The following is a 24,064-nucleotide window of genomic DNA, read 5'->3' as shown; positions in this document are numbered from 1 at the left end:
CATGGAGGGCACAAGGCTCTTTGAGCCCGCGCCCCTCATGCAGTCTCTCCGCGGTAGCTCGGCTCAGCCCATCGGTGGCGGGGGACGTACACAAAGGGGGGGTGGAGCTAGATGAGAAGCCTTCGGCCTCTCCGCGGCTGCTTGTATAGGTCAGCCATCCGTACCAGGGGGCGTGACTGCAAACTTGAAGCCAGATAACAGTAAACGTGAGTTCCGCCCGTGCTCTGCGCTCACCCCCCTGTAACCAGGATAGGAGGAGCGGTGGGGGGCGGCTGCATATAGAACAATCATTCTCTCCATCTTCCTCCTGCAGTATTGGAATGCCTGTGAGAGGGAGAGGAGAAGCAGGAGACTGCAGGAGGAAGATGGAGAGAATGATTGTTCTATATGCAGCCGCCCCCACCGCTCCTCCTATCCTGGTTATTTCTGCTGCCCCTCCCGGCTCCCCACACCACCCATGCTCTTTGCCTCCTCATGCTCTCTGCCACCCCCAGTGCTTTCCACCTCCCCCCTGCTCTCTGCCGCCCTCCCTGTGCTCTCCGCCACCCCCCTGCTCTCTGCCACCCCCCATGCTCTTTGCCCCCCCACGTGCTCTTTGCCAACCCCCGTGCTCTCCGCCACCCACCCCGTGCTTTCCGCCACCCACCCCATGCTCTCCGCCACCCACCCCATGCTCTTTTCCACCCCCCATGCTCTTTTCCACTCCCCGTGCTCTTTGCCACTCCCCGTGCTCTTTGCCACTTCCCGTGCTCTCTGCCAACCCCCTTCTTCTCTCCGCCCCCCCCCCCCCTGTGCTCTCTGCCGCCCTCCCCGTGCTCTCTGCCGCCCTCCCTGTGCTCTCTGCTGCCCTCCATGCTCTCCGCCACCCCCATGCTCTCCACAACCCCCCATGCTCTCTGCCGCCCTCCCTGTGCTCTCTGCCATCCCAGCATGCTCTCCACCACCCCCGCATGCTCTCTGCCACCCCCCCATGCTCTCCGCCACCCTCCATGCTCTGCGCTCACCCCCCTGTGCTGTTCATATCCCCCCATGCTCTCCGCTTCCCCCTCATGCTGTTTGCTTTCCCCTGTGCTCTCCACCTTCCCCAGGTGCTCTTCACATCCCCCCATGCTCTCCACCTTCCCTTTGTGCTCTCCCACGCCCTCCCTGTGCTCGCTACCCCCATATGTTCTTCAAATCCACCATGCTCCCCGCCGCCATCCCTGTGCTCTCCACTTCCCCCATGCTCTCCGCCGCCCTCCCTGTGCTCTCCACCAGCCCCCCTGTGCTCTCCACCTCCCCCATGCTCTCCCCCACCCTCCCTGTGCTCTCCACCTCCCCCCCATGCTCCCCACCACCCTCCCTGTGCTCTCCACCTCCCCCCATGCTCTCCACCACCCTCCCTGTGCTCTCCACCTCCCCCATGCTCTCCACCACCCTCCCTGTGCTCTCCACCTCCCCCCATGCTCCCCACCACCCTCCCTGTGCTCTCCACCTCCCCCCATGCTCTCCACCACCCTCCCTGTGCTCTCCACCTCCCCCCATGCTCCCCACCACCCTCCCTGTGCTCTCCACCTCCCCCCATGCTCTCCACCACCCTCCCTGTGCTCTCCACCTCCCCCCATGCTCCCCACCACCCTCCCTGTGCTCTCCACCTCCCCCCATGCTCTCTGCTGCCTCTTGTGTTCTTCTCTTCCTCCCTATGCTCTCGTCCCACCCCATGTTCTCAAGGTTCTTCCCTGTGTTCTCCATCCCCCCATGCTCTTTCCTGGTCTCACCTCACCTCGCCCCCCCCCCCCCACACACACACACACCTCTGCTGGGTTCCCCTCTCACAGGGGATCTGTCAGGGTGAAGAGTGGGGAAGGGGTCGGTTAACATGTCATGGGCTGCTCAATCCAAAATGCCTGGGCCTATTTTTTGTCCCAGTCTGGGCCTGCAGCCAGCTGTGTAATATGAAGGTCCTCAGCCTTGTGTTAGAGCTTTGTGAATGAAGCCTCTCTGATTCAATTGCCCGGGGGATGTGTACATCCGATTTGTACCCGTCTGCACTGACTTAGAAGATCCCATTATTTCCGGTTATACGTCCGCCCCGTTACATAAGCCCATTTCCAGCTGAACTCTCACCCGGCAGTTTCCCTTGACAACGACATCACCCACAATTCTCCATAGGGGGCACTCTGAGAGCCTTTACATTCCATCGGTTTAGAGTTATCTGTGAATGGCGGCCCCAGAACGATCAATGTCATTGGGGTGTGTGCGCCCCATCCCTAATATGTGCACCCCACACCCGCGCTTAAATTGTAGCCCCGCCCCCTATTAGTCTCACTGTTATTTAGCACCTTCAAAATGTTCCTCATTGAAATAATCTGCAACTCTTTATAAGAATTTCGGGGGGGGGGGGGATGGAACCTCAGTTGGTGATAATTACTGGCATCTGTGATGTGGTTGGTAGACTTTCCCTCACTTCTTTTCCTTCTGAGAGGACAGGAAGTGCGGGAAACTTTCCCAGGCAGGTCACAGAAAACAAGGAAAACCTCAGAAAAGTTTGAGCCCCGCCCCCAACTCCATACAAATCTAAAAGAAAATGTTTTGGAGTGAAGTTTTGCTTTACAATCTGAACGTCTACTTACCCTTTCTTTTTTCTTTTTATAGGTTCAAAGTGATTGAGTGATGTATTACAAAACTAAAAATATGATGTCGGAATTAGACGAATGGAGAAGAGTGGAGGAGGATTGGGATTTTATAAGGGTGACCGAAAGACAAGTGAACGAGAGGAGAGAGTTTCTAAACAGAGCTAAAGACATGGTGGCGGAAATTAAGAGAATGGCGGAGGATGAATGGAAGAAATTCCGCGCTCTGAAGGCACTCTCCAGAGGAGAAGCCGAGATGGAGGAGAAGAAATATGAGGAGGGTAAGGTGGAGGAGCAGACAGGCGGGGAGCTGAAGAAAGCAGAGGAGAGAAGACTTTTCCAGAAAGCCTATACACTGAAGGCATACTGGGAGAAGGAAAGAAAGATGCTTACAGCAGAAAGAAAAAGAGAGCTTCTGCAGAAAGTTCGGGCAAGAAAAGCCCAGATAGAGGAGAGTAAGGTGGAGGAGCAGACAGACCTGCAGCTGAAGAAAGAGGAGAGAAGACTTTTCCAGAAAGCCTATACACTGAAGGCATACTGGGAGAAAGAAGGAAAGCAGCTGACAACAGAAAGAAAACGAGAGCTTCTGCAGAAAGTTCGGGCAAGAAAAGCCCAGATGGAGGAGAGTAAGGTGGAGGAGCAGACAGACCTGCAGCTGAAGAAAGAGGAGAGAAGACTTTTCCAGAAAGCCTATACACTGAAGGCATACTGGGAGAAAGAAGGAAAGCAGCTGACAACAGAAAGAAAACGAGAGCTTCTGCAGAAAGTTCGGGCAAGAAAAGCCCAGATGGAGGAGAGTAAGGTGGAGGAGCAGACAGGCCTGCAGCTGAAGAAAGAGGAGAGAAGACTTTTCCAGAAAGCCTATACACTGAAGGCATACTGGGAGAAGGAAGGAAAGCAGCTGACAACAGAAAGAAAACGAGAGCTTCTGCAGAAAGTTCGGGCAAGAAAAGCCCAGATGGAGGAGGGTAAGGTGGAGAAGCAGACAGACCTGCAGCTGAAGAAAGAGGAGAGAAGACTTTTCCAGAAAGCCCATGCACTGAAGGCATACTGGGAGAAAGAAGGAAAGCAGCTGACAACAGGAAGGAAAAGAGAACTCCTAGAGAAAGTGCGGGCAAGAAAAGCCGCGATGGACAATCAAAGATACGGGGATCAATGGGAAGTCGGCCCTGATGAAGGCAGAGACAGACAGGTAAGTACATGTTCTTGCATATAGAATATATAAAGTGAAGGGGGGACATTGCCTTCATGGAGGATTACACATCAGTAGGAGGATATTATGCTGGTTGGGTATAAAATATCCGTATGTTATAGACACGCCCAGATATAGGCAACAGAGATTGTTGGGGGACCTTCTCATGTCCCTCATATGGAAATCCATAGAAGTGATCAGTAGGCAGAGCTCCTCCAATGATCAGATAGATTAGATCTAGAGCAGATATAACCATACAGGAAGGCAATGAATGGACTATATAGAAGGTGATCCTTCCTTCATTGTTGGATAGTGGAGGAATGAGCGGCAGGGAGGCTCCGTACCTAAAGACAATATATCCGAGTGAAATATAGGAAAGTTATCACGTCTGTAAAATAGGGGATAGATTTATAGCATTTTTATTATTGCTCTTTTTTTTTTTACCGGTTATGGCGGCGATCTGCCATTTTTATCGGGACTGCGACATTACGACACATCGGACACTTTTGACACATTTTTGAAACCATTGACAATTATACAGCGATCAGTGCTATAAAAACGCACTGATTACTATGTAAATGTCACTGGCAGGGAAGGGGTTAACACTAGGGGGCAATCAAGGGGTTAACTGTGTTCCCTAGTGTGTGTTCTAACTGTGGGGGGAGGGGACAGACTATAGTAGATGACAGATCGTGGTTCCTAGCTATTAGGACTCACGATCTGCCTCTCCTCTCCTCTCCTCACAGAACAGGGATTTGTGTGTTTTACCCGTTTGGATGCTATTTATGTCATTCCCTGGTGTGCTGGCAAATATCTTCCCTTTACAGACACACATCCCTGTTCTGCCTCTCGTGCCCATGATCGCATGCTGTCATCGCGTCTGCCGGTTTTGAGCATTGGCACCCCCCTGCAATGCAGCGGGCACGCGCATGCCTGCTATCCCGTTTAAAGGAGCCGACGTACAGTGACGACGGCTCGCGGGATCGTGCCGACCTGCCGCAGTATAATGACGGCGGCTGGTTGGCAAGTGGACCAAAAACAGTAACAGTTTGTTCCAGAGGAAGGCAAAAAAAAAACTGCGGTCAGGGATCGGGGGGCAGTTTTGTCTCATAAAGACAGACGGATTCCTCGGTGACCTCACACAGGCAGTTGTCGCAATTCCCTGGATCAAACTATTTCCTCTTCAGCTTAATCAGTCAAGCAATGGGAGAAATGCAGAAACTTCTACCAACCAATCAGAAATCATCTATTGCTTCACCTGCTTTGAACTGAAGGATGTTATATGATAGATCTGTTTTATGTCATCCTGGAGCTTCTATGATAACGAATATGACTTTTTTTTCTCTTTAGTTTTGGATTGAGAGTGAGATCCCCGCTGTCCCACCATCAGAACCCATCGACATAATGATACACCTCGATGATGGGGAATTCCATACAAGCAGCAGATCTCCAATCAACACGTAAGTTTCTTCATTGGAATTTCCTTTGTACAATGTGACATCACCAATGATGGGGCACTGATCTTTAGATCTGGAGGATAATCTGTAGTGATAGTAAAATTGGAAAAACAGGGTCATGGGAGGGATTTTTGCTACTCTTAATGGAAAGGTTATATTGTATTCTTTGCACAAAGCTCATCTAAGATTCCCCTAATGGTAAATGAATTATGTAAAGTGTTGGTGTCCATGGTAACCAAACTGCAATTATCATTCAGTTGGTTTCCCGATTTCTCGAAACTGATTTGGGATCCAGATGATCATTTGATGTTCTGGATTATTGGACGAGGCCAATCACTAATGACTGGAGATGACAAGTCCCATGAGCCCATGATACGAATTCCAGTCACTGGAAGAGAAAACGTCTGGTGGGGAAAAGTGAGAAGAGCCTCTTGGTTAGATGATGATGATTAGTGGTGAAATATGTAACTACCAGCAGCTCACTTTATGAAGAAATAACAAGAGAGCCAGGTCTGCCACCTATGCAGTAGGACCATATAATGTCCTTCCATCCAGCCATTAATGGCATTGCAGATTATGCTGAAGATCCAGATACTAATGTATTCCCCTAGGTGTATATTTGGGTGTGGGGTTAGGAGTGCCGAGTACAAACAGTGTTATTATGTCCTGGGGATTCATTGTACATGTTTTTTAGTTAAGTTGTATACGGCCAAGAAGCCTAGTTTAAGGATAAAATGGCTACATTGTCATGTTCCTTCTAGCCGTATGAGGAGCTATCTCTTTTTCCCTGGAAACACAGACTAGACCCCCGCATGGGCAATATTCAGCCATGTCCATGGAGGGTTCCTTATTTTCTGGCCAGAAGGTGGCAGAGGAAAGGGGGAGGCAAGACTCCAATACAGCACCAAGGCAGCGGCCATGCTTGCTTCCTTCTTGGCCCGGCACATCAGTCCAAGCTCACAAATGATCTCTCCCAGTCCTTCTAATGACATTTTACAACATCTCATAACTTTAGTAGCAAATGATTTACCTTCCAATTTCTCTTACAGGAGTGAAGAAGCTATGGTCACTGAGGATGCATACCCAACTTCATCCCGGCCTGACACAACCACACAACAGACTCACAATGCTGGACTATTCATAAACTTTCTGAGATCCATCCCGATTATCGGGAATATGGCCGGACCATAATAGTAAGTATCCTTTCCTGTAGTTACATAGTTATCTAGGATAAAGTCCCCTGTCTATGAAGTACGATCTCCCATACACGGGGGCAGTTGTGGATTAGAGGAGGGAGAACAAAACCCTTTGGTATCTGGAGGACATTTTAGAGGGGACCAAATCTCAGTTCATATGGAATTTTCCAAAGTTGCAGATCTTTGATGAATGTTCCTTTCCTAGTGTTATGAGGAAGGTGGGGGAGGGGGGTGCTTTGTCCAGGGGGAAGTATAGGGATTAGGAAAGGTTTTCCGGCTTGCTTGGCAGTGGTTGGTCAGCCCAGTTGGGACATCCCATTAAGTGTTCCTCTAACTTCCCTCAGGGATCCCAGTAAAGTAATGTTCTCCTCTATGGCATTTGTTCTCCTCCAGTACCTAAGATGACTTGGCTCATGGCACTAGCTAAACATATAGAGAGGGTTCCTCTACCCAACACCAAAACCTCCGCCAAGTATCTGGCCAGCTGCTTCTGTGGAGAAGACCACCTTATATAAATGGACATTTGGGGAATTGGCATAAACTGATCAGTACTAGAAAACTGAGGGACGTCTTTAATGTAGATGGAAGGCCATAGTCGTGTGTAACATTCTGTAATATCTCTTCTTTTTCTCTTTCCACAGAGCTAGTCCAGTCAAGTGGCCCATTGAACCACCGAATCAGCTCACTGAGGGCTCCATTCAAAGCAGAAGAACCAAAATGCAATGCAGGCCCATTAGGGGCACCAGGGCCCCGCCCCCTCTCTCCTCTCCACCCCCTATATGTATCGTGCTGCAATTCACCTGCTGCCTGACCCACCACTAAGATGGGGTAAGTGGCAGGCATGCAGCAGGCGGGTGTCCTCCCAGATCAGTCCGCACCACTGACCGGGGGGTCTAGGAGGTGGCTGTGTGTCTGTGCTGCTGGCCGTGCATGCCGGAGGGGGTGATTGGTTGGGAAAGTGCACTGGTGGGGGGGAGGGTGTTAGATAAGTCTGCTGGTGGGGGGGAGGGTGTTAGATAAGTCCGCTGGTGGGGGGGAGGGTGTTAGATCAGTCCGCTGGTGGGGGGGAGGGTGTTAGATAAGTCCGCTGGTGGGGGGGAAGGTGTTAGATAAGTCCGCTGGTGGGGAGGAGGGTGTTAGATCAGTCCGCTGGTGGGGGGGAGGGTGTTAGATAAGTCCGCTGGTGGGGGGGAGGGTGTTAGATAAGTAGGCTGGTGGGGGGATGGTGTTAGATAAGTCCGCTGGTGGGGGGGAGGGTGTTAGATAAGTCCGCTGGTGGGGGGGAGGGTGTTAGATAAGCCCGCTGGAGGGGGGGAGGGAGTTAGATAACTTCGCTGGTGGGGGGGGTGTTAGATAAGTAGGCTGGTGGGGGGGAGGGAGTTAGATAAGTCCGCTGGTGGGGGGGAGGGTGTTAGATAAGTCCGCTGGTGGGGGGGAGGGTGTTAGATAAGCCCGCTGGAGGGGGGGAGGGAGTTAGATAAGTTCGCTGGTGGGGGGGTGTTACATAAGTAGGCTGGTGGGGGGGAGGGTGTTAGATAAGTCCGCTGGTGGGGGGGAGGGTGTTAGATAAGTCCACTGGGGAGTAGGGTGTTAGATAAGTAGGCTGGTGGGGGGGAGGGAGTTAGATAAGTCCGCTGGTGGGGGGAGGGTGTTAGATAAGTTCGCTGGTGGGGGGGAGGGTGTTAGATAAGTCCGCTGGCCCAGCCCGCCCCTGTTGGGGGAGGTGCATGCTCACCCCCTCTTTCCTGGCCTGCCAGGCTGGGTGCACGGATGGGGGTCTGGTATAGATTTTGGAGGTCATTTTGTTTGCATGGAGTTCCCCCTTTACAGGTGAGTAGAAATTTTTCGAATGTTGTTGAAGTTGTGCTGTGTGAAGGGGAAGACACAACAAATATAAAGCAGTATTGTCAGTGGACTGTCTCCACCATCTATTAGGAGCAAGCCTTCCATTCCCAGGTGAGGTGTCCTGTCCCCGCCCCTTCAGGGTTCAGGTTGAAGATGCGGAGGAGGAGCGAGGGAGGAGGAGGAGGGGAACTTCCCTTTTTAGGTGAAGTTCCACATTAAGATGGGGCAGCACAGAGGCTTAGCGGTGAGCCTTGCAGCACTGGGGTCCTCGGTTCAAGACCTGACCAGGACACCATCTGCATGGAGTTTGCATGTTCTCCCTGTGCTTGCGTGGGTTTTCCCCGGGTACTCCGGTTTCCCCCCACACAACAAAAACATGCAACTTTTTGTGTTGGTGGTGCAGTGGTGAGCACAGCTGCTTTCCAAGCAGACGACCCGGGTTCGATTCCCGGCCAACATAATGGCCAAGATTCTCCCCAGAGACTGGAATTATATGTGGAGTGCAGATTAGCGATGGGATAAAATGTAAAGGAATGAAGTGAATGTCGTGGGTTTGTATGGATTTTATTACACACCTTAGAATAGATTTCTTGCAGGTAGGTGTGATTGTTGTGTATTCTCAGTGTCAGCCAGTAGGTGGAGCACTCGGCTACCTTTCAGGTATTTTCTAGGCTCTTCTTCACAACTTTGCTGAAGAAAGGCCGGCTATGTACTATATACAGTGGGGGAAAAAACACCTACCAACCAACAATAACCCTCCCCCCACAGACTGGCTCCACTAGGTGCTCATGTGGTACACAGATTAGTCCTGTCAATGTAAGAAGGTTCTCCTAACGACAACTCGTTATGTGTATAGAAGACGCCTGTCCACAGAATCCCTTCCCTCCAATCCTCACCATCATGGGGAAGACCAAAGAGCTGTCAGAGGACGTCGGGGAGAAGATTGGGGACCTGCACAAGGCTGGAATGGGCTACAAGACCATCAGCAAGAAGCTTGGTGAGATGAAGAAGACAACTGTTGGATCGATTATTCACGAATGGAAGAAATACAAAATAACCATCAATCGCCCTCAATCTGGAGCTCCATGGAAGATTTCACCTTCATGGGGTGAGGATGGTCATGAGAAAAAGTGAGGGATCCGCCCAGAACTACACAGGGGGGAGCTTGTGAATAGGGATGAGCCGAACACCCCCCTGTTCGGTTCGCACCAGAACCTGCGAACAGACCTAAACTTCGTGTGAACTTTAGAACCCTATTAAAGTCTATGGGACTCGAACGTTCACAATCTAAAGTGCTAATTTTAAAAGCTTATATGCAAGTTACTGTCCTAAAAAGTGTTTGGGGACCCGGGTCCTGCCCCAGGGGACATGGATCAATGCAAAAAAAAGTTTTAAAAACGGCAGTTTTTTCAGGAGCAGTGATTTTAATAATGATTAAAGTGAAACAATAAAAGTGTAATATTCCTTTAAATTTCGTGCCTGGGGGGTGTCTATAGTATGCCTGTGAAGGGGCGCATGTTTCCCGTGCTTAGAACTGTCCCTGCACAAAGTGTCATTTGTGCAGGAAAAAAAGTCTTTTAAAATCACTTGCGGCTATATTGTCGGCTCCCCGTAATACAGAGAACATTCAATGAGTGTTCTCTGTATTAGCCGACAATTCATTCATTCATTGATAAAAAAAAAAAAAGCGCAGGGGTTCCCCTAAATTCAATTACCAGGCCCTTCAGGTCTGACATGGATGAACCCCGTGTCAAATTAAAAAAAAAAATTGACGTGGGGGTCCCCCTAAATATCCATACCAGACCCTTTGGTTCCAGTGACCCCAATTTTGGAGTTATAATTGCTGAGAGTGACCCCAATGTTGGGGGTTATAATTGTTACCAGTGCCCCCAATGTTGGAGTTTTAATTGCTGCCAGTGACCCCAATGTTGGGGGTTATAATTGCTGCCAGTGACCCCAATGTTGTTGGTAATTATTGGTGCCAGTGACCCGAATGTTGGGGGTTATAATTACTACCAGGGACCCCAATGTTGGGGGTTATAATTACTACCAGGGACCCAAATGTTGGGGGTTATAATTGCTGCCAGTGGCCTCAATGTTGTGAGATAAAATTGCTACCACTGACCCCACTGTTGGGGATTATAATTTCTTCCAGAGACCCCAATGTTGGGGGTTATAATTGCTGCCAGTGATCCCAATGTTGGGGGTTATAATTGCCACTAGTGACCCCAATGTTGGGGGTTAAAATTGCTGCCAGTGACCCCAATGTGGGGTGTTATAATATCTGTCAGCGACCCCAATGTTGGAGGTTACAATTGCTGTCAGTGACCCCAATGTTGGGGGTTATTATTGCTGACAGTGACCCCAATGTTGGGGGTTATTATTGCTGACAGTGACCCCAATGTTGGGGGTTGTAATTGCTGCCAGTGAACCCAATTTTGGGGGTTATAATTGCTGCCAGTGACCCCAATGTTGGGGGTTATAATTGCTACCAGTGACCCCAATGTTGTTGGTAATTATTGGTGCCAGTGACCCGAATGTTGGGGGTTATAATTGCTACCAGTGACCCCAAAATTGGTGGTTAGAATTACTTTGTGACCCCAATGTTGAGGGTTGTAATTGCTGCCAGTGACCCCAATGTTGGGGGTTATAATTTCTACCAGTAACCTCAATGTTGGGGGTTGTAACCTCAATGTTGGGGGTTATAATTTCTACCAGTAACCTCAATGTTGGGGGGGGGGGGGTATTTTTAACCACTTAAGACCCGTGCTATAGCCGAATGACGGCTACAGCGCGGATCTCCATTGCCGGGTCTACGTCTATTGACGTCGTCCCGTGCACGAGGGGCGCGCGCGGCACGCTCTATGATCGGCGAGTCTATGAGACTCGCCTGATCACTGATCCGAGCAAGGGGTCGATCCCGACCCCTTATCACGTGATCAGCTGTCAGCCAATGACAGCTGATCATGTGATATAACGGAGACGGTAATCGGCTATTATTCCTCCTCGCGCTGACAGCGCGAGGAGAAAAAAAAAGAGCCGATCACCGGCGGCCGTGATCGGGACATTAGTCCCGATCACGGCCTGCCCTGCCAGTGCCCACCTGCCCCCTCATCACTGAACATAATAAAAAAATAAGTGCCCCCCTCAGTGCCACCCTGCAGTGCCCACAGTGCCACCCAGCAGTGCCCACAGTGCCACCCAGCAGTGCCCACAACCTGCCTCAACAAAGGTGCTGCACCCCAGGGCCACATATCCGTGCCCATCAGTGTCATCTACCAGTGCCCATCAGTGCTCAGCAGGGCTGCCCATCAGTGCCACCTATCAGTGCCCATCAGTCTCATCTATCAGTGGTACCTATCAGTGCCCCTTAGTGCCACCCATCCGTGCCATCTTATCTGTGCCCATCGGTGCCGCCTTATCTGTGCCCATCGGTGCCGCCTTATCTGTGCCCATCGGTGCCGCCTTATCTGTGCCCATCGGTGCCGCCTTAACTATGCCTATCAGTGCCCACTAGTGCCGCCTCTTCAGCGCACTTCAATGAATGAGAAAAATTACCTGTTTGCAAAATTTTATAACAAACTATTAAACATGATTTTTTTTTTTTTTTTGCATCTTTTTTTGTTTGTTTAGCAAAAAATAAATCTCCCAGCTGTAATTAAATACCACCAAAAGAAATATCTATTTGTGGGAAAAAAATGATAAAAATTTCATTTGGGTACAGTGTTGTATGACCGCGTAATTGTCATTCAAAGTGCATCAGCGCTGAAAATTGGTCTGGGCAGGAGGGGGGTTTAAGTGCCCAGTAAGCAAGTGGTTAAGTAAATAACAAGGTAGATTGATTTCCAATATTTCATCATAGAATTTGATCAGTGATTGTTTATCATCGTCATGGTGATGGGAATAATTGGTGTCAGTCCCCCCATGATGTGTGGGGTTCCGTGCTCCGGATTTCTGTGGGGGGGGGGTATTGGTTGGTGACCTGAGTGGGGGGTCCTAGCAATACAGACATCCATCTGTGGACTTATAACCCCCAACATTGAGGTCACGGGTGAAAATTGCTACCAATAGGGAATCTAATAAAGGGGGTCCGACCTGCTACTAGCAAGGAGGAAATAATAAAGTGGCCGGTGAGTGTACAGTATATGCAGTATGTGACAAAAGTAAGTACACCCCTCAGTGACATTTCTTCTCTCTTTTCATGTGACAACACTGAAGAAATGACACTTGTCTACAATGTAAAGTAGTGAGTGTACAGCTTGTATAACAGTGTAAATTTCCTGTCCCCTCAAAATAACTCAACACACAGCCATTCATGTCTAAACTGCTGGCAACAAAAGTCAGTACACCCCTAAGTGAAAATCTCCAGATTGGGCCCAAAGTGTCAATAGACGGCACACACATCCAGTGGCGGGAAATGTAAACAGTGTGACGTCCATCACAGGAGGTGGGACTTCGTTACTGCGGCCTCCCGGCCCGAGAAATTCAAATCCAGCTCCATGACACAGCGGGAAATCGCCGCTCTAAACGACCCAGACACTGGTAAGCTGCCTCTGATGGGCGCTGATATTTAAGTAAGGCTGCAGACACGATGCAAGAGAAGGTCAATAGACTGAGGACACGATGCAAGAGACGGTCAGAGACTGAGGACACGATGCAAGAGACAGAGACTGAGGACACGATGCAAGAGACGGTCAGAGACTGAGGACACGATGCAAGAGACAGAGACTGAGGACACGATGCAAGAGACAGAGACTGAGGACACGATGCAAGAGACGGTCAGAGACTGAGGACACGATGCAAGAGACAGAGACTGAGGACACGATGCAAGAGACAGAGACTGAGGACACAATGCAAGAGACGGTCAGAGACTGAGGACACGATGCAAGAGACGGTCAGAGACTGAGGACACGATGCAAGAGACAGAGACTGAGGACACGATGCAAGAGACGGTCAGAGACTGAGGACACGATGCAAGAGACAGAGACTGAGGACACGATGCAAGAGACAGAGACTGAGGACACAATGCAAGAGACGGTCAGAGACTGAGGACACGATGCAAGAGACAGAGACTGAGGACACGATGCAAGAGACGGTCAGAGACTGAGGACACGATGCAAGAGACAGAGACTGAGGACACGATGCAAGAGACGGTCAGAGAGGACACGATGCAAGAGACGATCAATAGACTGAGGACACGATGCAAGAGATGGTCAATAGACTGAGGACACGATGCAAGAGACGGTCAATAGACTGAGGACACAATGCAAGAGACGGTCAATAGACTGAGGACACGATGCAAGAGACGGTCAATAGACTGAGGACACGATGTAAGAGACGGTCAATAGACTGAGGACACGATGCAAGAGACGGTCAATAGACTGAGGACACGATGCAAGAGACGGTCAATAGACTGAGAACACGATGCAAGAGACGGTCAGAGAGGACACGATACAAGAGACGGTCAGAGAGGACACGATACAAGAGACGGTCAATAGACTGAGGACACGATGCAAGAGACGGTCAATAGACTGAGGACACGATACAAGAGACGGTCAGAGAGGACACGATACAAGAGACGGTCAGAGAGGACACGATACAAGAGACGGTCAGAGACTGCAGACTGCATTTTTCCTGAGCTTTTCTTGCAGTAAAAAGGTGCCAATAATGGGCAACAATAACCTCATATTAATTAATATCCTCAATTTAATAAGTCAAATATAATACAATTGTATATAAAAATAAAGGTTTTCGGTTTTCCACTAAGTGCATCCTGCATTTTCGGTTTCAGCACCCCTAATTTTTCTGAATTATGGAGTGTCCATAATCAGAGCCCGTCGGTGTCGATCGGACGAGGATCTGTTTCTGGCCACTTACAGGACACGGTGTCCCCGCACATGAAAATAAAACACACATCTAGAAACGGTGACACGAGAGATAATTATTTTATTACACGACTACTGAGAGATTCTACATCACTTCCATTAAACAAACTGCATTTCAATATATAGAATTTTTCTCTTTTATTTTTTTATTTTTTTGCTGATAGAAATCCACACTGCGGCACACCCGGGAGATGGCGAGGGGGGCGGGGGCAGGTGGGAGGAGCCTGGCTCACCCGCTAACCCCCCCAGCTGCTCTATGAGGCGCTGACCAGCGCACGCTCCCGCAAAACACTGGACCCTGAAAATGCGGCATTACAAGCTGATCCGTATGATAAGAGGCTGCTGAAAGGAGAACAAAGAAGGAATATCGATCGACACATTTATTGTTCCTAAGTGAACAAATAGATTTTACTAGATCACATCCCCGCTTCTGCTCCCTTACCAGGGCTTCAATTACCATCAATAGAGGGGCCCAGGAGGTGGAAGCAGAAGAGGGACTTTTTTTTTTTTCATTTCTGGGGCGTAGGTGGATAAAGTCAGTGCTGCTGTTCTGCTACACCCCTTTGTAGGCGAGGTTGGGGGGCCTCATCAGGAAGGATATATGGGGCCCCATGATTTCTAAGTGGCCTTGCCTACATATACTTACCTTTCTGGCAGCTTGTTTCTTGAGAAGCCAATAAGTGGTAAAACAAGCCTTTTTTTTGCACATGTTGTCCCTGTCGGTATCTTTTAATGTGAACAAAATAGGTCCACTTGGAGGTGTAACTCTAGCATTGCAGTATAAGGATGCTGAGAGCCTGGGGGGGGATTGGCGTTCCAAAAGAGCCATTTACATGAGGAGCCCGGGCACACTGGCAAAGCTGTGCCCATTAAATGTTGCCATCTCTTGGGGCACCATAGAGGTATAAGGAGACGTTGATGCCCATTGTGGTCTCCTGAGGTTGTAATTTGTGCCGTTCTCCTCCACAGTCACCGAAACAGCGCAGTGAGGAAATGTACAGCCAAACATCTGCTCAGGGTGATGGAGCTCCTGGGGGCCCAGAAACTTCTGTGTGGAACCAGAGAAAGTACAGACACCTTCCTCCGCACCCTCGTCAGACTGGTTCAGGATGGACAGCAGGACACCAGGTACTTTCATACAGAGGTCACCCTCCCAGCCATGCCATTTGATGGACTTTGACTTATTATGGGATTATTTTATAGCTCCCTTCCTTGGAGGGGCCCCTTTTCCTCTGCCCAGGGCAACTCACACATGCCATCAGGGCCGCCGATAAGGGGTACCACCAGGCCTCCTGTAGGGGGCCCAGGAACACAGGAGGGCCCAGAGAATTGGCACGGAGGGCTAGAAGGACAAGTACAGAACGATGCACTGTGTCTGTGTCTCTCCCTCCAGCAGCAGAAAGCTGTTTTCTCTCCTCTCCCTCCTGCCAGCTTTTAGCTGCTGGAGGGAGAGACACAGACACAGTGCATCGTTCTGTAATTGTCCTCCCACCATCCCACCATACTGACCCCCCTCCCTGTGCTGACCACATCTGATTCCCCCATGTACCTCCCCTCCTCCCCCTGCAGACCGCCCCCCCGAATCCAAAGAAAATTCAAAGGGTGCGGGGCCAGGGACACTGGATGTCCTCCTCTTAGGAAATGAGGCAGGGTTTATCTGACTTTCTGCAGCTTCTAATGCCCATTGTGAGAAGCTGACAGTGTGCAGTGACATCAGAGTAAGACATTCCAGTCCATGAGAAGAGCCGCTACAACTGTGCAAGACTGAAGGGGGGGGGGCGGAGGGAGGATTTAAGTGACCAACTCCCCCACCTACAGTCCTGAGTGTATTCCACACATTGTAATAATGATCACCCGTATTGCAGGTTTTACGGACGTCGGATGTTCAGCCTGGTCATGGCTCATCCCAAGTTCGAGGTGCAGATGGAACGTTTGATCCCGTCACATGAGCTCCGCGACCTCATCGCCACTGTGAAGCAGAAAGTATGTGAGCTGTGTGATGTGCCTCATATGCCTCATATTTCAGGTTTTACACCAGGGGTCTCCAAATGTTCTAAAAACAAAGTGCCAGCTTACTGCCCTTCAAATGTGAAGGGGGCCGGACTGTGGCCAATGGGTATAGAAAATGCCCCGGCATCGGAGGGAGTAATCAATGGCACAGGCTTGGTGGTCAGCGGGAGTTAAATAATCATTGGTGTCAGTGAGAGAATTTGTTTCCCATCTCTGGTATCATTGGGAGGGATAGTGCCCACATCCGGCCCACGGGCCGCAGTTTGGAGATCCTTGTTTTACACAAACTTTATAATACATGATATGATGATTATTCCAGGAGCTGAGTGACAGCGTCTCCGAGATCCCGTCCGCTAGAAGCCAGCGTCCTCCTCAGAAGAATAGCGCCGCCGTGATGGCCCAGGATGTCCAGCAACCAGAGGAAAGGTAAAGTGTGTGTGTGTCTGTGTGTATATATATATATATATATATATACAGTGCCTTGCGAAAGTATTCGGCCCCCTTGAACTTTTCAACCTTTTGCCACATTTCAGGCTTCAAACATAAAGATATAACATTTTAATTTTTTGTGAAGAATCACCAACAAGTGGGACACAATTGTGAAGTGGAATGAAATCTATTGGATATTTTAAACTTTTTTAGCAAATAAAAAACTGAAAAGTGGTGCGTGCAAAATTATTCGGCCCCTTTACTTTCAGTGCAGCAAACTCACTCCAGAAGTTCAGCGAGGATCTCTGAATGATCCAATGTTGTCCTAAATGACTGATGGTGATAAATAGAATCCACCTGTGTGTAATCAAGTCTCTGTATAAATGCACCTGCTCTGTGATAGTCTCAGGGTTCTGTTGAAAGCGCAGAGAGCATCATGAAGACCAAGGAACACACCAGGCAGGTCCGTAATACTGTTGTGGAGAAGTTTAAAGCTGGATTTGGATACAAAAAGATTTCCCAAGCTTTAAACATCCCAAGGAGCACTGTGCAAGCGATCATTTTGAAATGGAAGGAGTATCAGACCACTGCAAATCTACCAAGACCTGGCCGTCCCTCTAAACTTTCAGCTCAGACAAGGAGAAGACTGATCAGAGATGCAGCCAAAAGGCCCATGATCACTCTGGATGAACTGCAGAGGACTACAGCTGAGGTGGGAGAGTCTGTCCATAGGACAACAATCAGTCGTACACTGCACAAATCTGCCCTTTATGGAAGAGTGGCAAGAAGAAAGACATTTCCAAAAGATATCCATAAAAAGTCTTGTCTAAAGTTTGCCACAAGCCACCTGGGAGACACACCAAACATGTGGAAGAAGGTGCTCTGGTCACATGAAACCGAAATCCAACTTTTTGCCCACAATGCAAAACGATATGTTTGGCGTAAAAGCAACACAGCTCATCACCCTCAACACACCATCCCCACTGTCACACATGGTGGTGGCAGCATCATGGTTTGGGCCTGCTTTTCTTCAGCAGGGACAGGGAAGATGGTTACAATTGAGGGGAAGATGGATGCAGCCAAATACAGGACCATTCTGGATGAAAACCTGTTGGAGTCTGCAAAAGACCTGAAACTGGGACGGAGACTTATCTTCCAACAAGACAATGATCCCAAACATACAGCAAAATCTACAAAGGAATGGTTCACAAATAAACGTATCCAGGTGTTAGAATGGCCAAGTCAAAGTCCAGACCTGAATCCAATCGAGAATCTGTGGAAAGAGCTGAAAACTGCTGTTCACAAACGCTCTCCATCCAACCTCACTGAGCTCCAGCTGTTTTGCAAGGAAGAATGGGCAAGAATTTCAGTCTCTCGATGTGCAAAACTGATAGAGACACCCCAAGCGACTTGCAGCTGTAATCGCAGCAAAAGGCGGCTCTACAAAGTATTAACGCAAGGGGGCCCAATCATTTTGCACGCCCCACTTTTCATTTTTTTATTAGTTAAAAAAGTTTCAAAAATCCAAAAGATTTCGTTCCACTTCACAATTGTGTCCCACTTGTTGGTGATTCTTCACAAAAAATTAAAATTTTATATCTTTATGTTTTGAAGCCTGAAATGTGGCAAAAGGTTGAAAAGTTCAAGGGGGCCGAATACTTTCGCAAGGCACTGTATAGCAGGGAGGAGATTCCCTTGGACACTGCAAAGTTGCTCCATCTTTATAATGGGGTCCTTGGTGTGCAGCCTGCATTGTCCCCGGAGGGAACGCCATGGACAGCCATGGACAGCCATGGACAGCCATGGACAGCTATGGACAGCCATGGACAGCCATGGACAGCCATGGACAGCCATGGGCAGCCATGGACAGCTATGGACAGCCATGGACAGCCATGGACAGCCATGGACAGCTATGGACAGCCATGGACAGCCATGGACAGCTATGGACAGCCATGGGCAGCCATGGACAGCTATGGACAGCCATAGACAGCTATGGACAGCTATGACGTATGAGAACTTGTCCTCTCTCTGGATCCTGAGGATCAGTTTGGAATAAATAAAACATATTTTTTTTTTCTGTAGCATTACCAGACCTGCAGATGTGGAAGCAGAAGCGCAGGAATCCCCGGTCCCTGGAAGGCCGCCGGTCCGGGCAGCGGAAGTGACGGAGCAACTGAAGGAGCTCAGCAAACTTCTCTCCGCTAAGGAATATCAAAGCAAAATGGAGGGAGTGACGCTTCTCCTGGAGCGCTGCAAGAACAACGTGAGGTTTGTCACCTCCAACATCACTCCAGTAAGTGGAGAAGCAGAAAAAAAAGAACGATTTAGAAATAACGATCAATGAGATAAGAGGCTTCTGATCAGTTTAGTTCTGCAGGAGAAACATTATTGGCATCTTGTTATACATTGTAGATCATTTGTTATCCTGTATACACTTACCTCCGTAACCTCTGCTATTGTGTAGCACCCTGCTCTGTAACCTACCTACTCAATAAGCCTTTATTTTATAAAAAAGAAAAATTGTTTCCTGTGACTATAGTTGTGTAATTACTCATTCCTATTCACTTTGCTGAAGAATCTGTTGTAGCATGACCACCAATGAGGTCTGTAGTCAGTGGCGTAACTAGAACCTTCAGGGCCCCGATGCAAGAAACCATGAAGGGCCCCCCCTTTAGGTGCCCTATTGGGGGACTGTCCCTAGGCAGGATTGGGTCCCCACCCCAGAAGAGATGAGGTCCTTTTCTCCAGGGCAGATGAAGTTACTGCCCACAGGTGAGAAGGGGTCCCTGTCCCCAGGGGAGATGGGGGTCCCTGTCCCCACGTGAGAAGGGGCCTCTGTCCCCTGGGGGAGATGGAGGGGGTAAGTAATGGTGTGTGGGGGATGGGGTCCTCTCACTCACCATGACCAAGCTGTAGGCTGCGCACTCATCCATGTTGGCCTGGGGAGAACAGACATCGGACTGAGAGGCAATGCATGGAGCAGGAGAGGGGTACTCTGAGGAGCCGGCCGAGGACACAGGTCATGTGGGGAATTCACAACTAAAGAGCAGCCAGTGCGATAGTCAAGCATGGAGCTCTGCTAGTCACCCTCCACCTCCAGCCACCCGTGTGCATGGTGCACTGGTACCCCTAGCTGCCTATGCTGCTGCCGGCCATATGTAGAGGGGGTTGCATGGGCCCCCTGCATCACATGGCCCAGTTGCGGTCGCAACTGCTGCACCCCCTATAGTTACGTCCCTGTCTCTAGTGGCCAATCACATTCCAATCTGGCTCTTCTTCTGTAATCTTCAAGACATTTCGTATCTTCTCCAAACCGCTCCATTTAAGAATCTCAGCAATGAAAACTTGGCAGAGGAATCCAACCTTTCCCTAATCTATCCAAATAAAAAAGAATAGATTTGGCTGGAGTTATACTCGAATGCAACGTCCACACCATCGCACTTCCCCACAACAAAACCGCGGATTATTGTTGGAAGGCTGTTGGCTCCAACTTGTCTTGTATACACACGGCCAGGGGTGGACTGACAACTCATGGGGCCCCCAGGCAATAGGAGAAGATTATGGGGCCTCCGGGCAATAGATTATGGGGCCACACAGTATACACACACATACAGTATACACACAGACACACAATATACACACACAGAATACACACACACACCCTGAAAAGGTATTGGAGAGGCGGGGCAGCTATAATCTTGGGATTTTTTTAAAAAAAAACACAGATTTTTACATACTGTCGCTGGTTTTATTGAGGCTGGCAACCCTGATGGGGCCCCTTAGTGGCATGGGGCCCTCGGGCAGAGCCCGAGTGCCCGAATGGTCAGTCCGCCCCTGCACACGGCACACAAATGTTGGCCAACAACTCCGAACGTAGTGGCGTACAAGACGTACGACGAGCTGATAAAAAAGAAGTTCTATAGTCATGTGATCTCTCCATTACGGACGCTAGTTTTACAAGACCTGGCGCTTCCGGCTCATACTTGATTCCGGGCGTGCGTGAACTTTTGTGCGTCAGACTTGTGCGCACACGATCGGAAATTCCCACAACAAAGTTTTGTTGGTGGAAAATTTGAGAACCTGCTAGCCAACATTTGTTGGCAGAAAAAGTCCGACAACAAATGTCCGATGGAGCGTACACACGGTCCGACTTTCAGCCAACAAGCTCACATCCAACATTTCCCATCGGAAAATCCAACCGTGTGTACGAGGCATAAGCCCTTCCCTCATGAAGGCCAAATCCTGCCCCTTGTCAAATGCCAGTACTTTAGTGGGCAGTAGAGCCTCTGGGGCAAGTACTTATCCTCAGCAGGGGGTGGGGCTTATTCTCTTCTTGGGCAGAAGTCCTGGTCTAGGATCCAAGGGATTCTTCAGGGACCGATTTGAAGACCAACACAGGTACCTTTACCATTTATACGAAGCTGCTAAAAACCGCTCTGACCCAAAAGCGGTATATGGGTGTGGAGGCTGAAAGGGTTAATGTTTTCACCCAAGATTCTCACAACTTTCACCCAAGGTTCAAATATTTTCCACATAGGATTCCATTAGAAACGAGTGAATCTTATGTGAAAGTCTTGGGAATTTTAAGAGACAACCTTGACAAATAGACCCCTAGTATGGGGAAGGTGAATTTCCAAGGGTAATGGGGACGCTATAATGGAAGACTCCTATAGAAGGTGTGTAGGAGGAACGTCACAAGCTGATCGCTGGGAGATTATAGGTGGCTGTGGAAATGTTTAGTAAATGAACTTTGTTCCAAATTCACATAACTTCATGAAACCAATTCATATTATACAGGATCCTCGCCAACAACCGTCATTTTATTACATCTTATTTTTATTATATTCACAGATATTTGATGCCTTTAACCCGAGGATGCAGGACGCCAACAAGAAGGTCAATCAGTACGCTCTGGAGTCTGCGGTGGTCATGATCCCGATTCTGAAGGACAGTCTGCACCATGTGTTAGTCCCTATGGTGACTGTCGTCACGGACAACCTGAACTCCAAGCACACCGGTATCTACACGGCCGCAGTGACCGTCCTGGACACACTCATGAAAAATATAGGTAAATCATTGCTGACTGTATCCGGTACTCTTCCTTCCACATTAGGAGGACCTTCCACCTCCATCCTATATTCATCATTCCTGGCGTTATAGCCGGTAACCTTTATTGGGGTTTTTTCCTTTTCTTGCAAACACTCTTCTCACATTTTTTGGGATGAATAAATTCTCATTGACCTCCAAGGGCATATGAGGAACCTCAGGCCAACATTTCACCTCTGCATTTAGTTCTCAATGGAGTAGTATATGTTGTAACGCCATGACCCCCAAAGACATATGAGGAACCTCAGGCTAGCATTTCACCTCCTAGGTTTAGTCTTCAGTGGAGTAGTGTATGTTGCAGCACCATAACCCCCAAAGACATATGAGGAACCTCAAATGCGGGGCAGGCCAGTATTTCACCCCCAGGCCTAGTCCTCAATGAAGTAGTGTATGTAGCAATTCCATGACCCCCAAAGATATGTGAAGAACCTCAGACCAGCTTTTTACCCCCAGGTCTAGTCCTCAATGGAGTAGTGTGTGTGTGTTGCCACCCCATGACCCCCAAATACATATGAGGAACCTCAAATGCTGGTCAGGCCAGCATTTCAACCCTAGGTCTAGTACTCAATGGAGTAGTGTATGTTGCTACCCCATGAACTCCAAAGACATATGAAGAACCTCAGACCAGCATTTCACCCCCATGACTAGTTCTCAATGGAGTAGTGTATGTAGCAATTCCATGACCTCCAAAGATAAGTGAAGAACATCAGACCAGCTTTTCACCCCCAGGACTAGTCCTTAATGGAGTAGTGTATGTTGCTACCCCATGACCCCCAAAGGTATATTAGGAACCTCAGGTGCGGGGCAGGTTAGCATTCACGCCAAGGTCTAGTCCTCAGCAGGAGTGAAGCAGTGTGAACAGACGGTCAGTTTTTAGACCAAATAAAGAGTTCATTACGTTTCACCCAATACTCCCGAAGGAGAGGGCTGGGGCATAGGACACCCATGGACTTGGCATTTCACCTCTACATTTAGTTCTCAATATAGTATTATATGTTGCAACCCCATGACCCCCAAAGACATATAAGGAACCTCAGGCTAGCATTTCACCTCCTAGGTTTAGTCTTCAGTGGAGTAGTGTATGTTGCAGCACCATAACCCCCAAAGACATACGAGGAACCTCAAATGCAGGTCAGGCCAGTATTTCACCCCCAGGCCTAGTCCTCAATGAAGTAGTGTATGTAGCAATTCCATGACCTCCAAAGATAAGTGAAGAACATCAGACCAGCTTTTTACCCCCAGGTCTAGTCCTCAATGGAGTAGTGTGTGTGTTGCCACCCCATGACCCCAAAGACATATGAGGAACCTCAAATGCAGGTCAGGCCAGTATTTCACCCCCAGACCTAGTTCTCAATGGAGTAGTGTATGTAGCAATTCCATGACCTCCAAAGATAAGTGAAGAACATCAGACCAGCTTTTCACCCCCAGGACTAGTCCTTAATGGAGTAGTGTATGTTGCTACCCCATGACCCCCAAAGTTATATTAGGAACCTCAGGTGCGGGGCAGGTTAGCATTCACGCCAAGATCTAGTCCTCAGTAGGAGTGAAGCGGTGTGAACAGATGGTCAGTTTTTAGACCAAATAAGGAGTTTATTAGATTTCACCCAACACTCCCGAAGGAGAGGGCTGGGGCATAGGACACCCATGGACTTAACTGTCACCAGGAGAGTGGCAAAAAGTACTTACAGCCTTCACAGATTGAGAACCTTTAAGTCAACCCAACATTCTGTGAAATTAGATACTAAATAGTTCAGTGACCGCCTCCTAGGGGAGAGACCACCACACTGCAGTCAGGGGCAAAGCGTCTGTCCAGTTTCTCAGATACCCGGATTGAAGTTGAGTTCTTCCATGGTGCTTTCACCCCTCACTTACCTCACCAAGTCCCAATCCTTGGCCTCTATCCAAACAAATGGTCACTCTACCCAGGCAGCGGGCCTAAGAGGTCCAGTCAGCCATCTACATCCTCCCACACTCCATGATTAGTGCCGCCCCCCACACCATTCTCTGGGGCACTACCCAGCAGCAGGCAGAAGCAAACGAATACCAGAGAGTTCCAAGAACGACGAACTATCAATCTAGCTCTGGCTGACTACAGCCTAGTAACTCTAATTCTAAATCGATGTTCCTGCTCAGGGCGGGGGGGGGGGGGGGGGGCTGCATTTAGATGACAGTTCAGAGGCTGCGTTTGGATTTTGCGTTGCATTTCTTCGCATGCAGTGGCTCCAATTGAGGGGAATTTGGATTGCAGGCAAAGCAAGTCCAACAAAGCCTTTCCTTGCCGACCACTGCGGCCTGCATTGGGACGCATGCATTTGTGCGTTAGAATGGAGAA

The 24,064-nt window shown here is 49.1% G+C and overlaps 1 protein-coding gene and 1 non-coding gene across 2 annotated transcripts; both read left to right on the top strand.

Annotated features, from left to right (window-relative positions):
• The first annotated feature begins 3,741 nt into the window (after positions 1 to 3,741).
• On the top strand, positions 3,742 to 22,012 carry LOC143973707 (TOG array regulator of axonemal microtubules protein 2-like). The gene is made up of 7 exons (XM_077474558.1): positions 3,742 to 3,804; positions 5,155 to 5,264; positions 15,157 to 15,315; positions 16,053 to 16,170; positions 16,517 to 16,623; positions 18,709 to 18,919; positions 21,478 to 22,012. Exons 1-7 carry the CDS (start codon positions 3,742 to 3,744, stop codon positions 21,784 to 21,786), a joined length of 1,077 nt encoding a protein of 358 aa, XP_077330684.1. The 3' UTR covers positions 21,787 to 22,012.
• TRNAG-UCC (transfer RNA glycine (anticodon UCC)) lies at positions 8,691 to 8,762 on the top strand. Its single transcript has one exon. It is a non-coding gene; the product is annotated as a tRNA-Gly (tRNA).
• Positions 22,013 to 24,064: the final 2,052 nt, after the last annotated feature.

The sequence above is a fragment of the Lithobates pipiens genome, unplaced genomic scaffold, assembly GCF_037356315.1.
Source record: "Lithobates pipiens isolate NorthernLeopardFrog02 unplaced genomic scaffold, aLitPip1_a1.2 Scaffold_93, whole genome shotgun sequence".
Classification (NCBI taxonomy): domain Eukaryota; kingdom Metazoa; phylum Chordata; class Amphibia; order Anura; family Ranidae; genus Lithobates; species Lithobates pipiens.
The sequence above is the reverse complement of the archived record's forward strand: the minus strand, read 5'-3'. Positions and strand labels throughout refer to the sequence as shown.

Excerpts from the sequence above, each read along its gene's own strand:
- LOC143973707 (XM_077474558.1), top strand. The coding sequence starts at position 3,742 with ATGGACAATCAAAGATACGGGGATCAATGGGAAGTCGGCCCTGATGAA. Across the intron at positions 5,265-15,156 it reads AGCAGATCTCCAATCAACAC|TCACCGAAACAGCGCAGTGA; the intron begins GTAAGTTTCTTC and ends TCTCCTCCACAG. Across the intron at positions 15,316-16,052 it reads GATGGACAGCAGGACACCAG|GTTTTACGGACGTCGGATGT; the intron begins GTACTTTCATAC and ends CCCGTATTGCAG.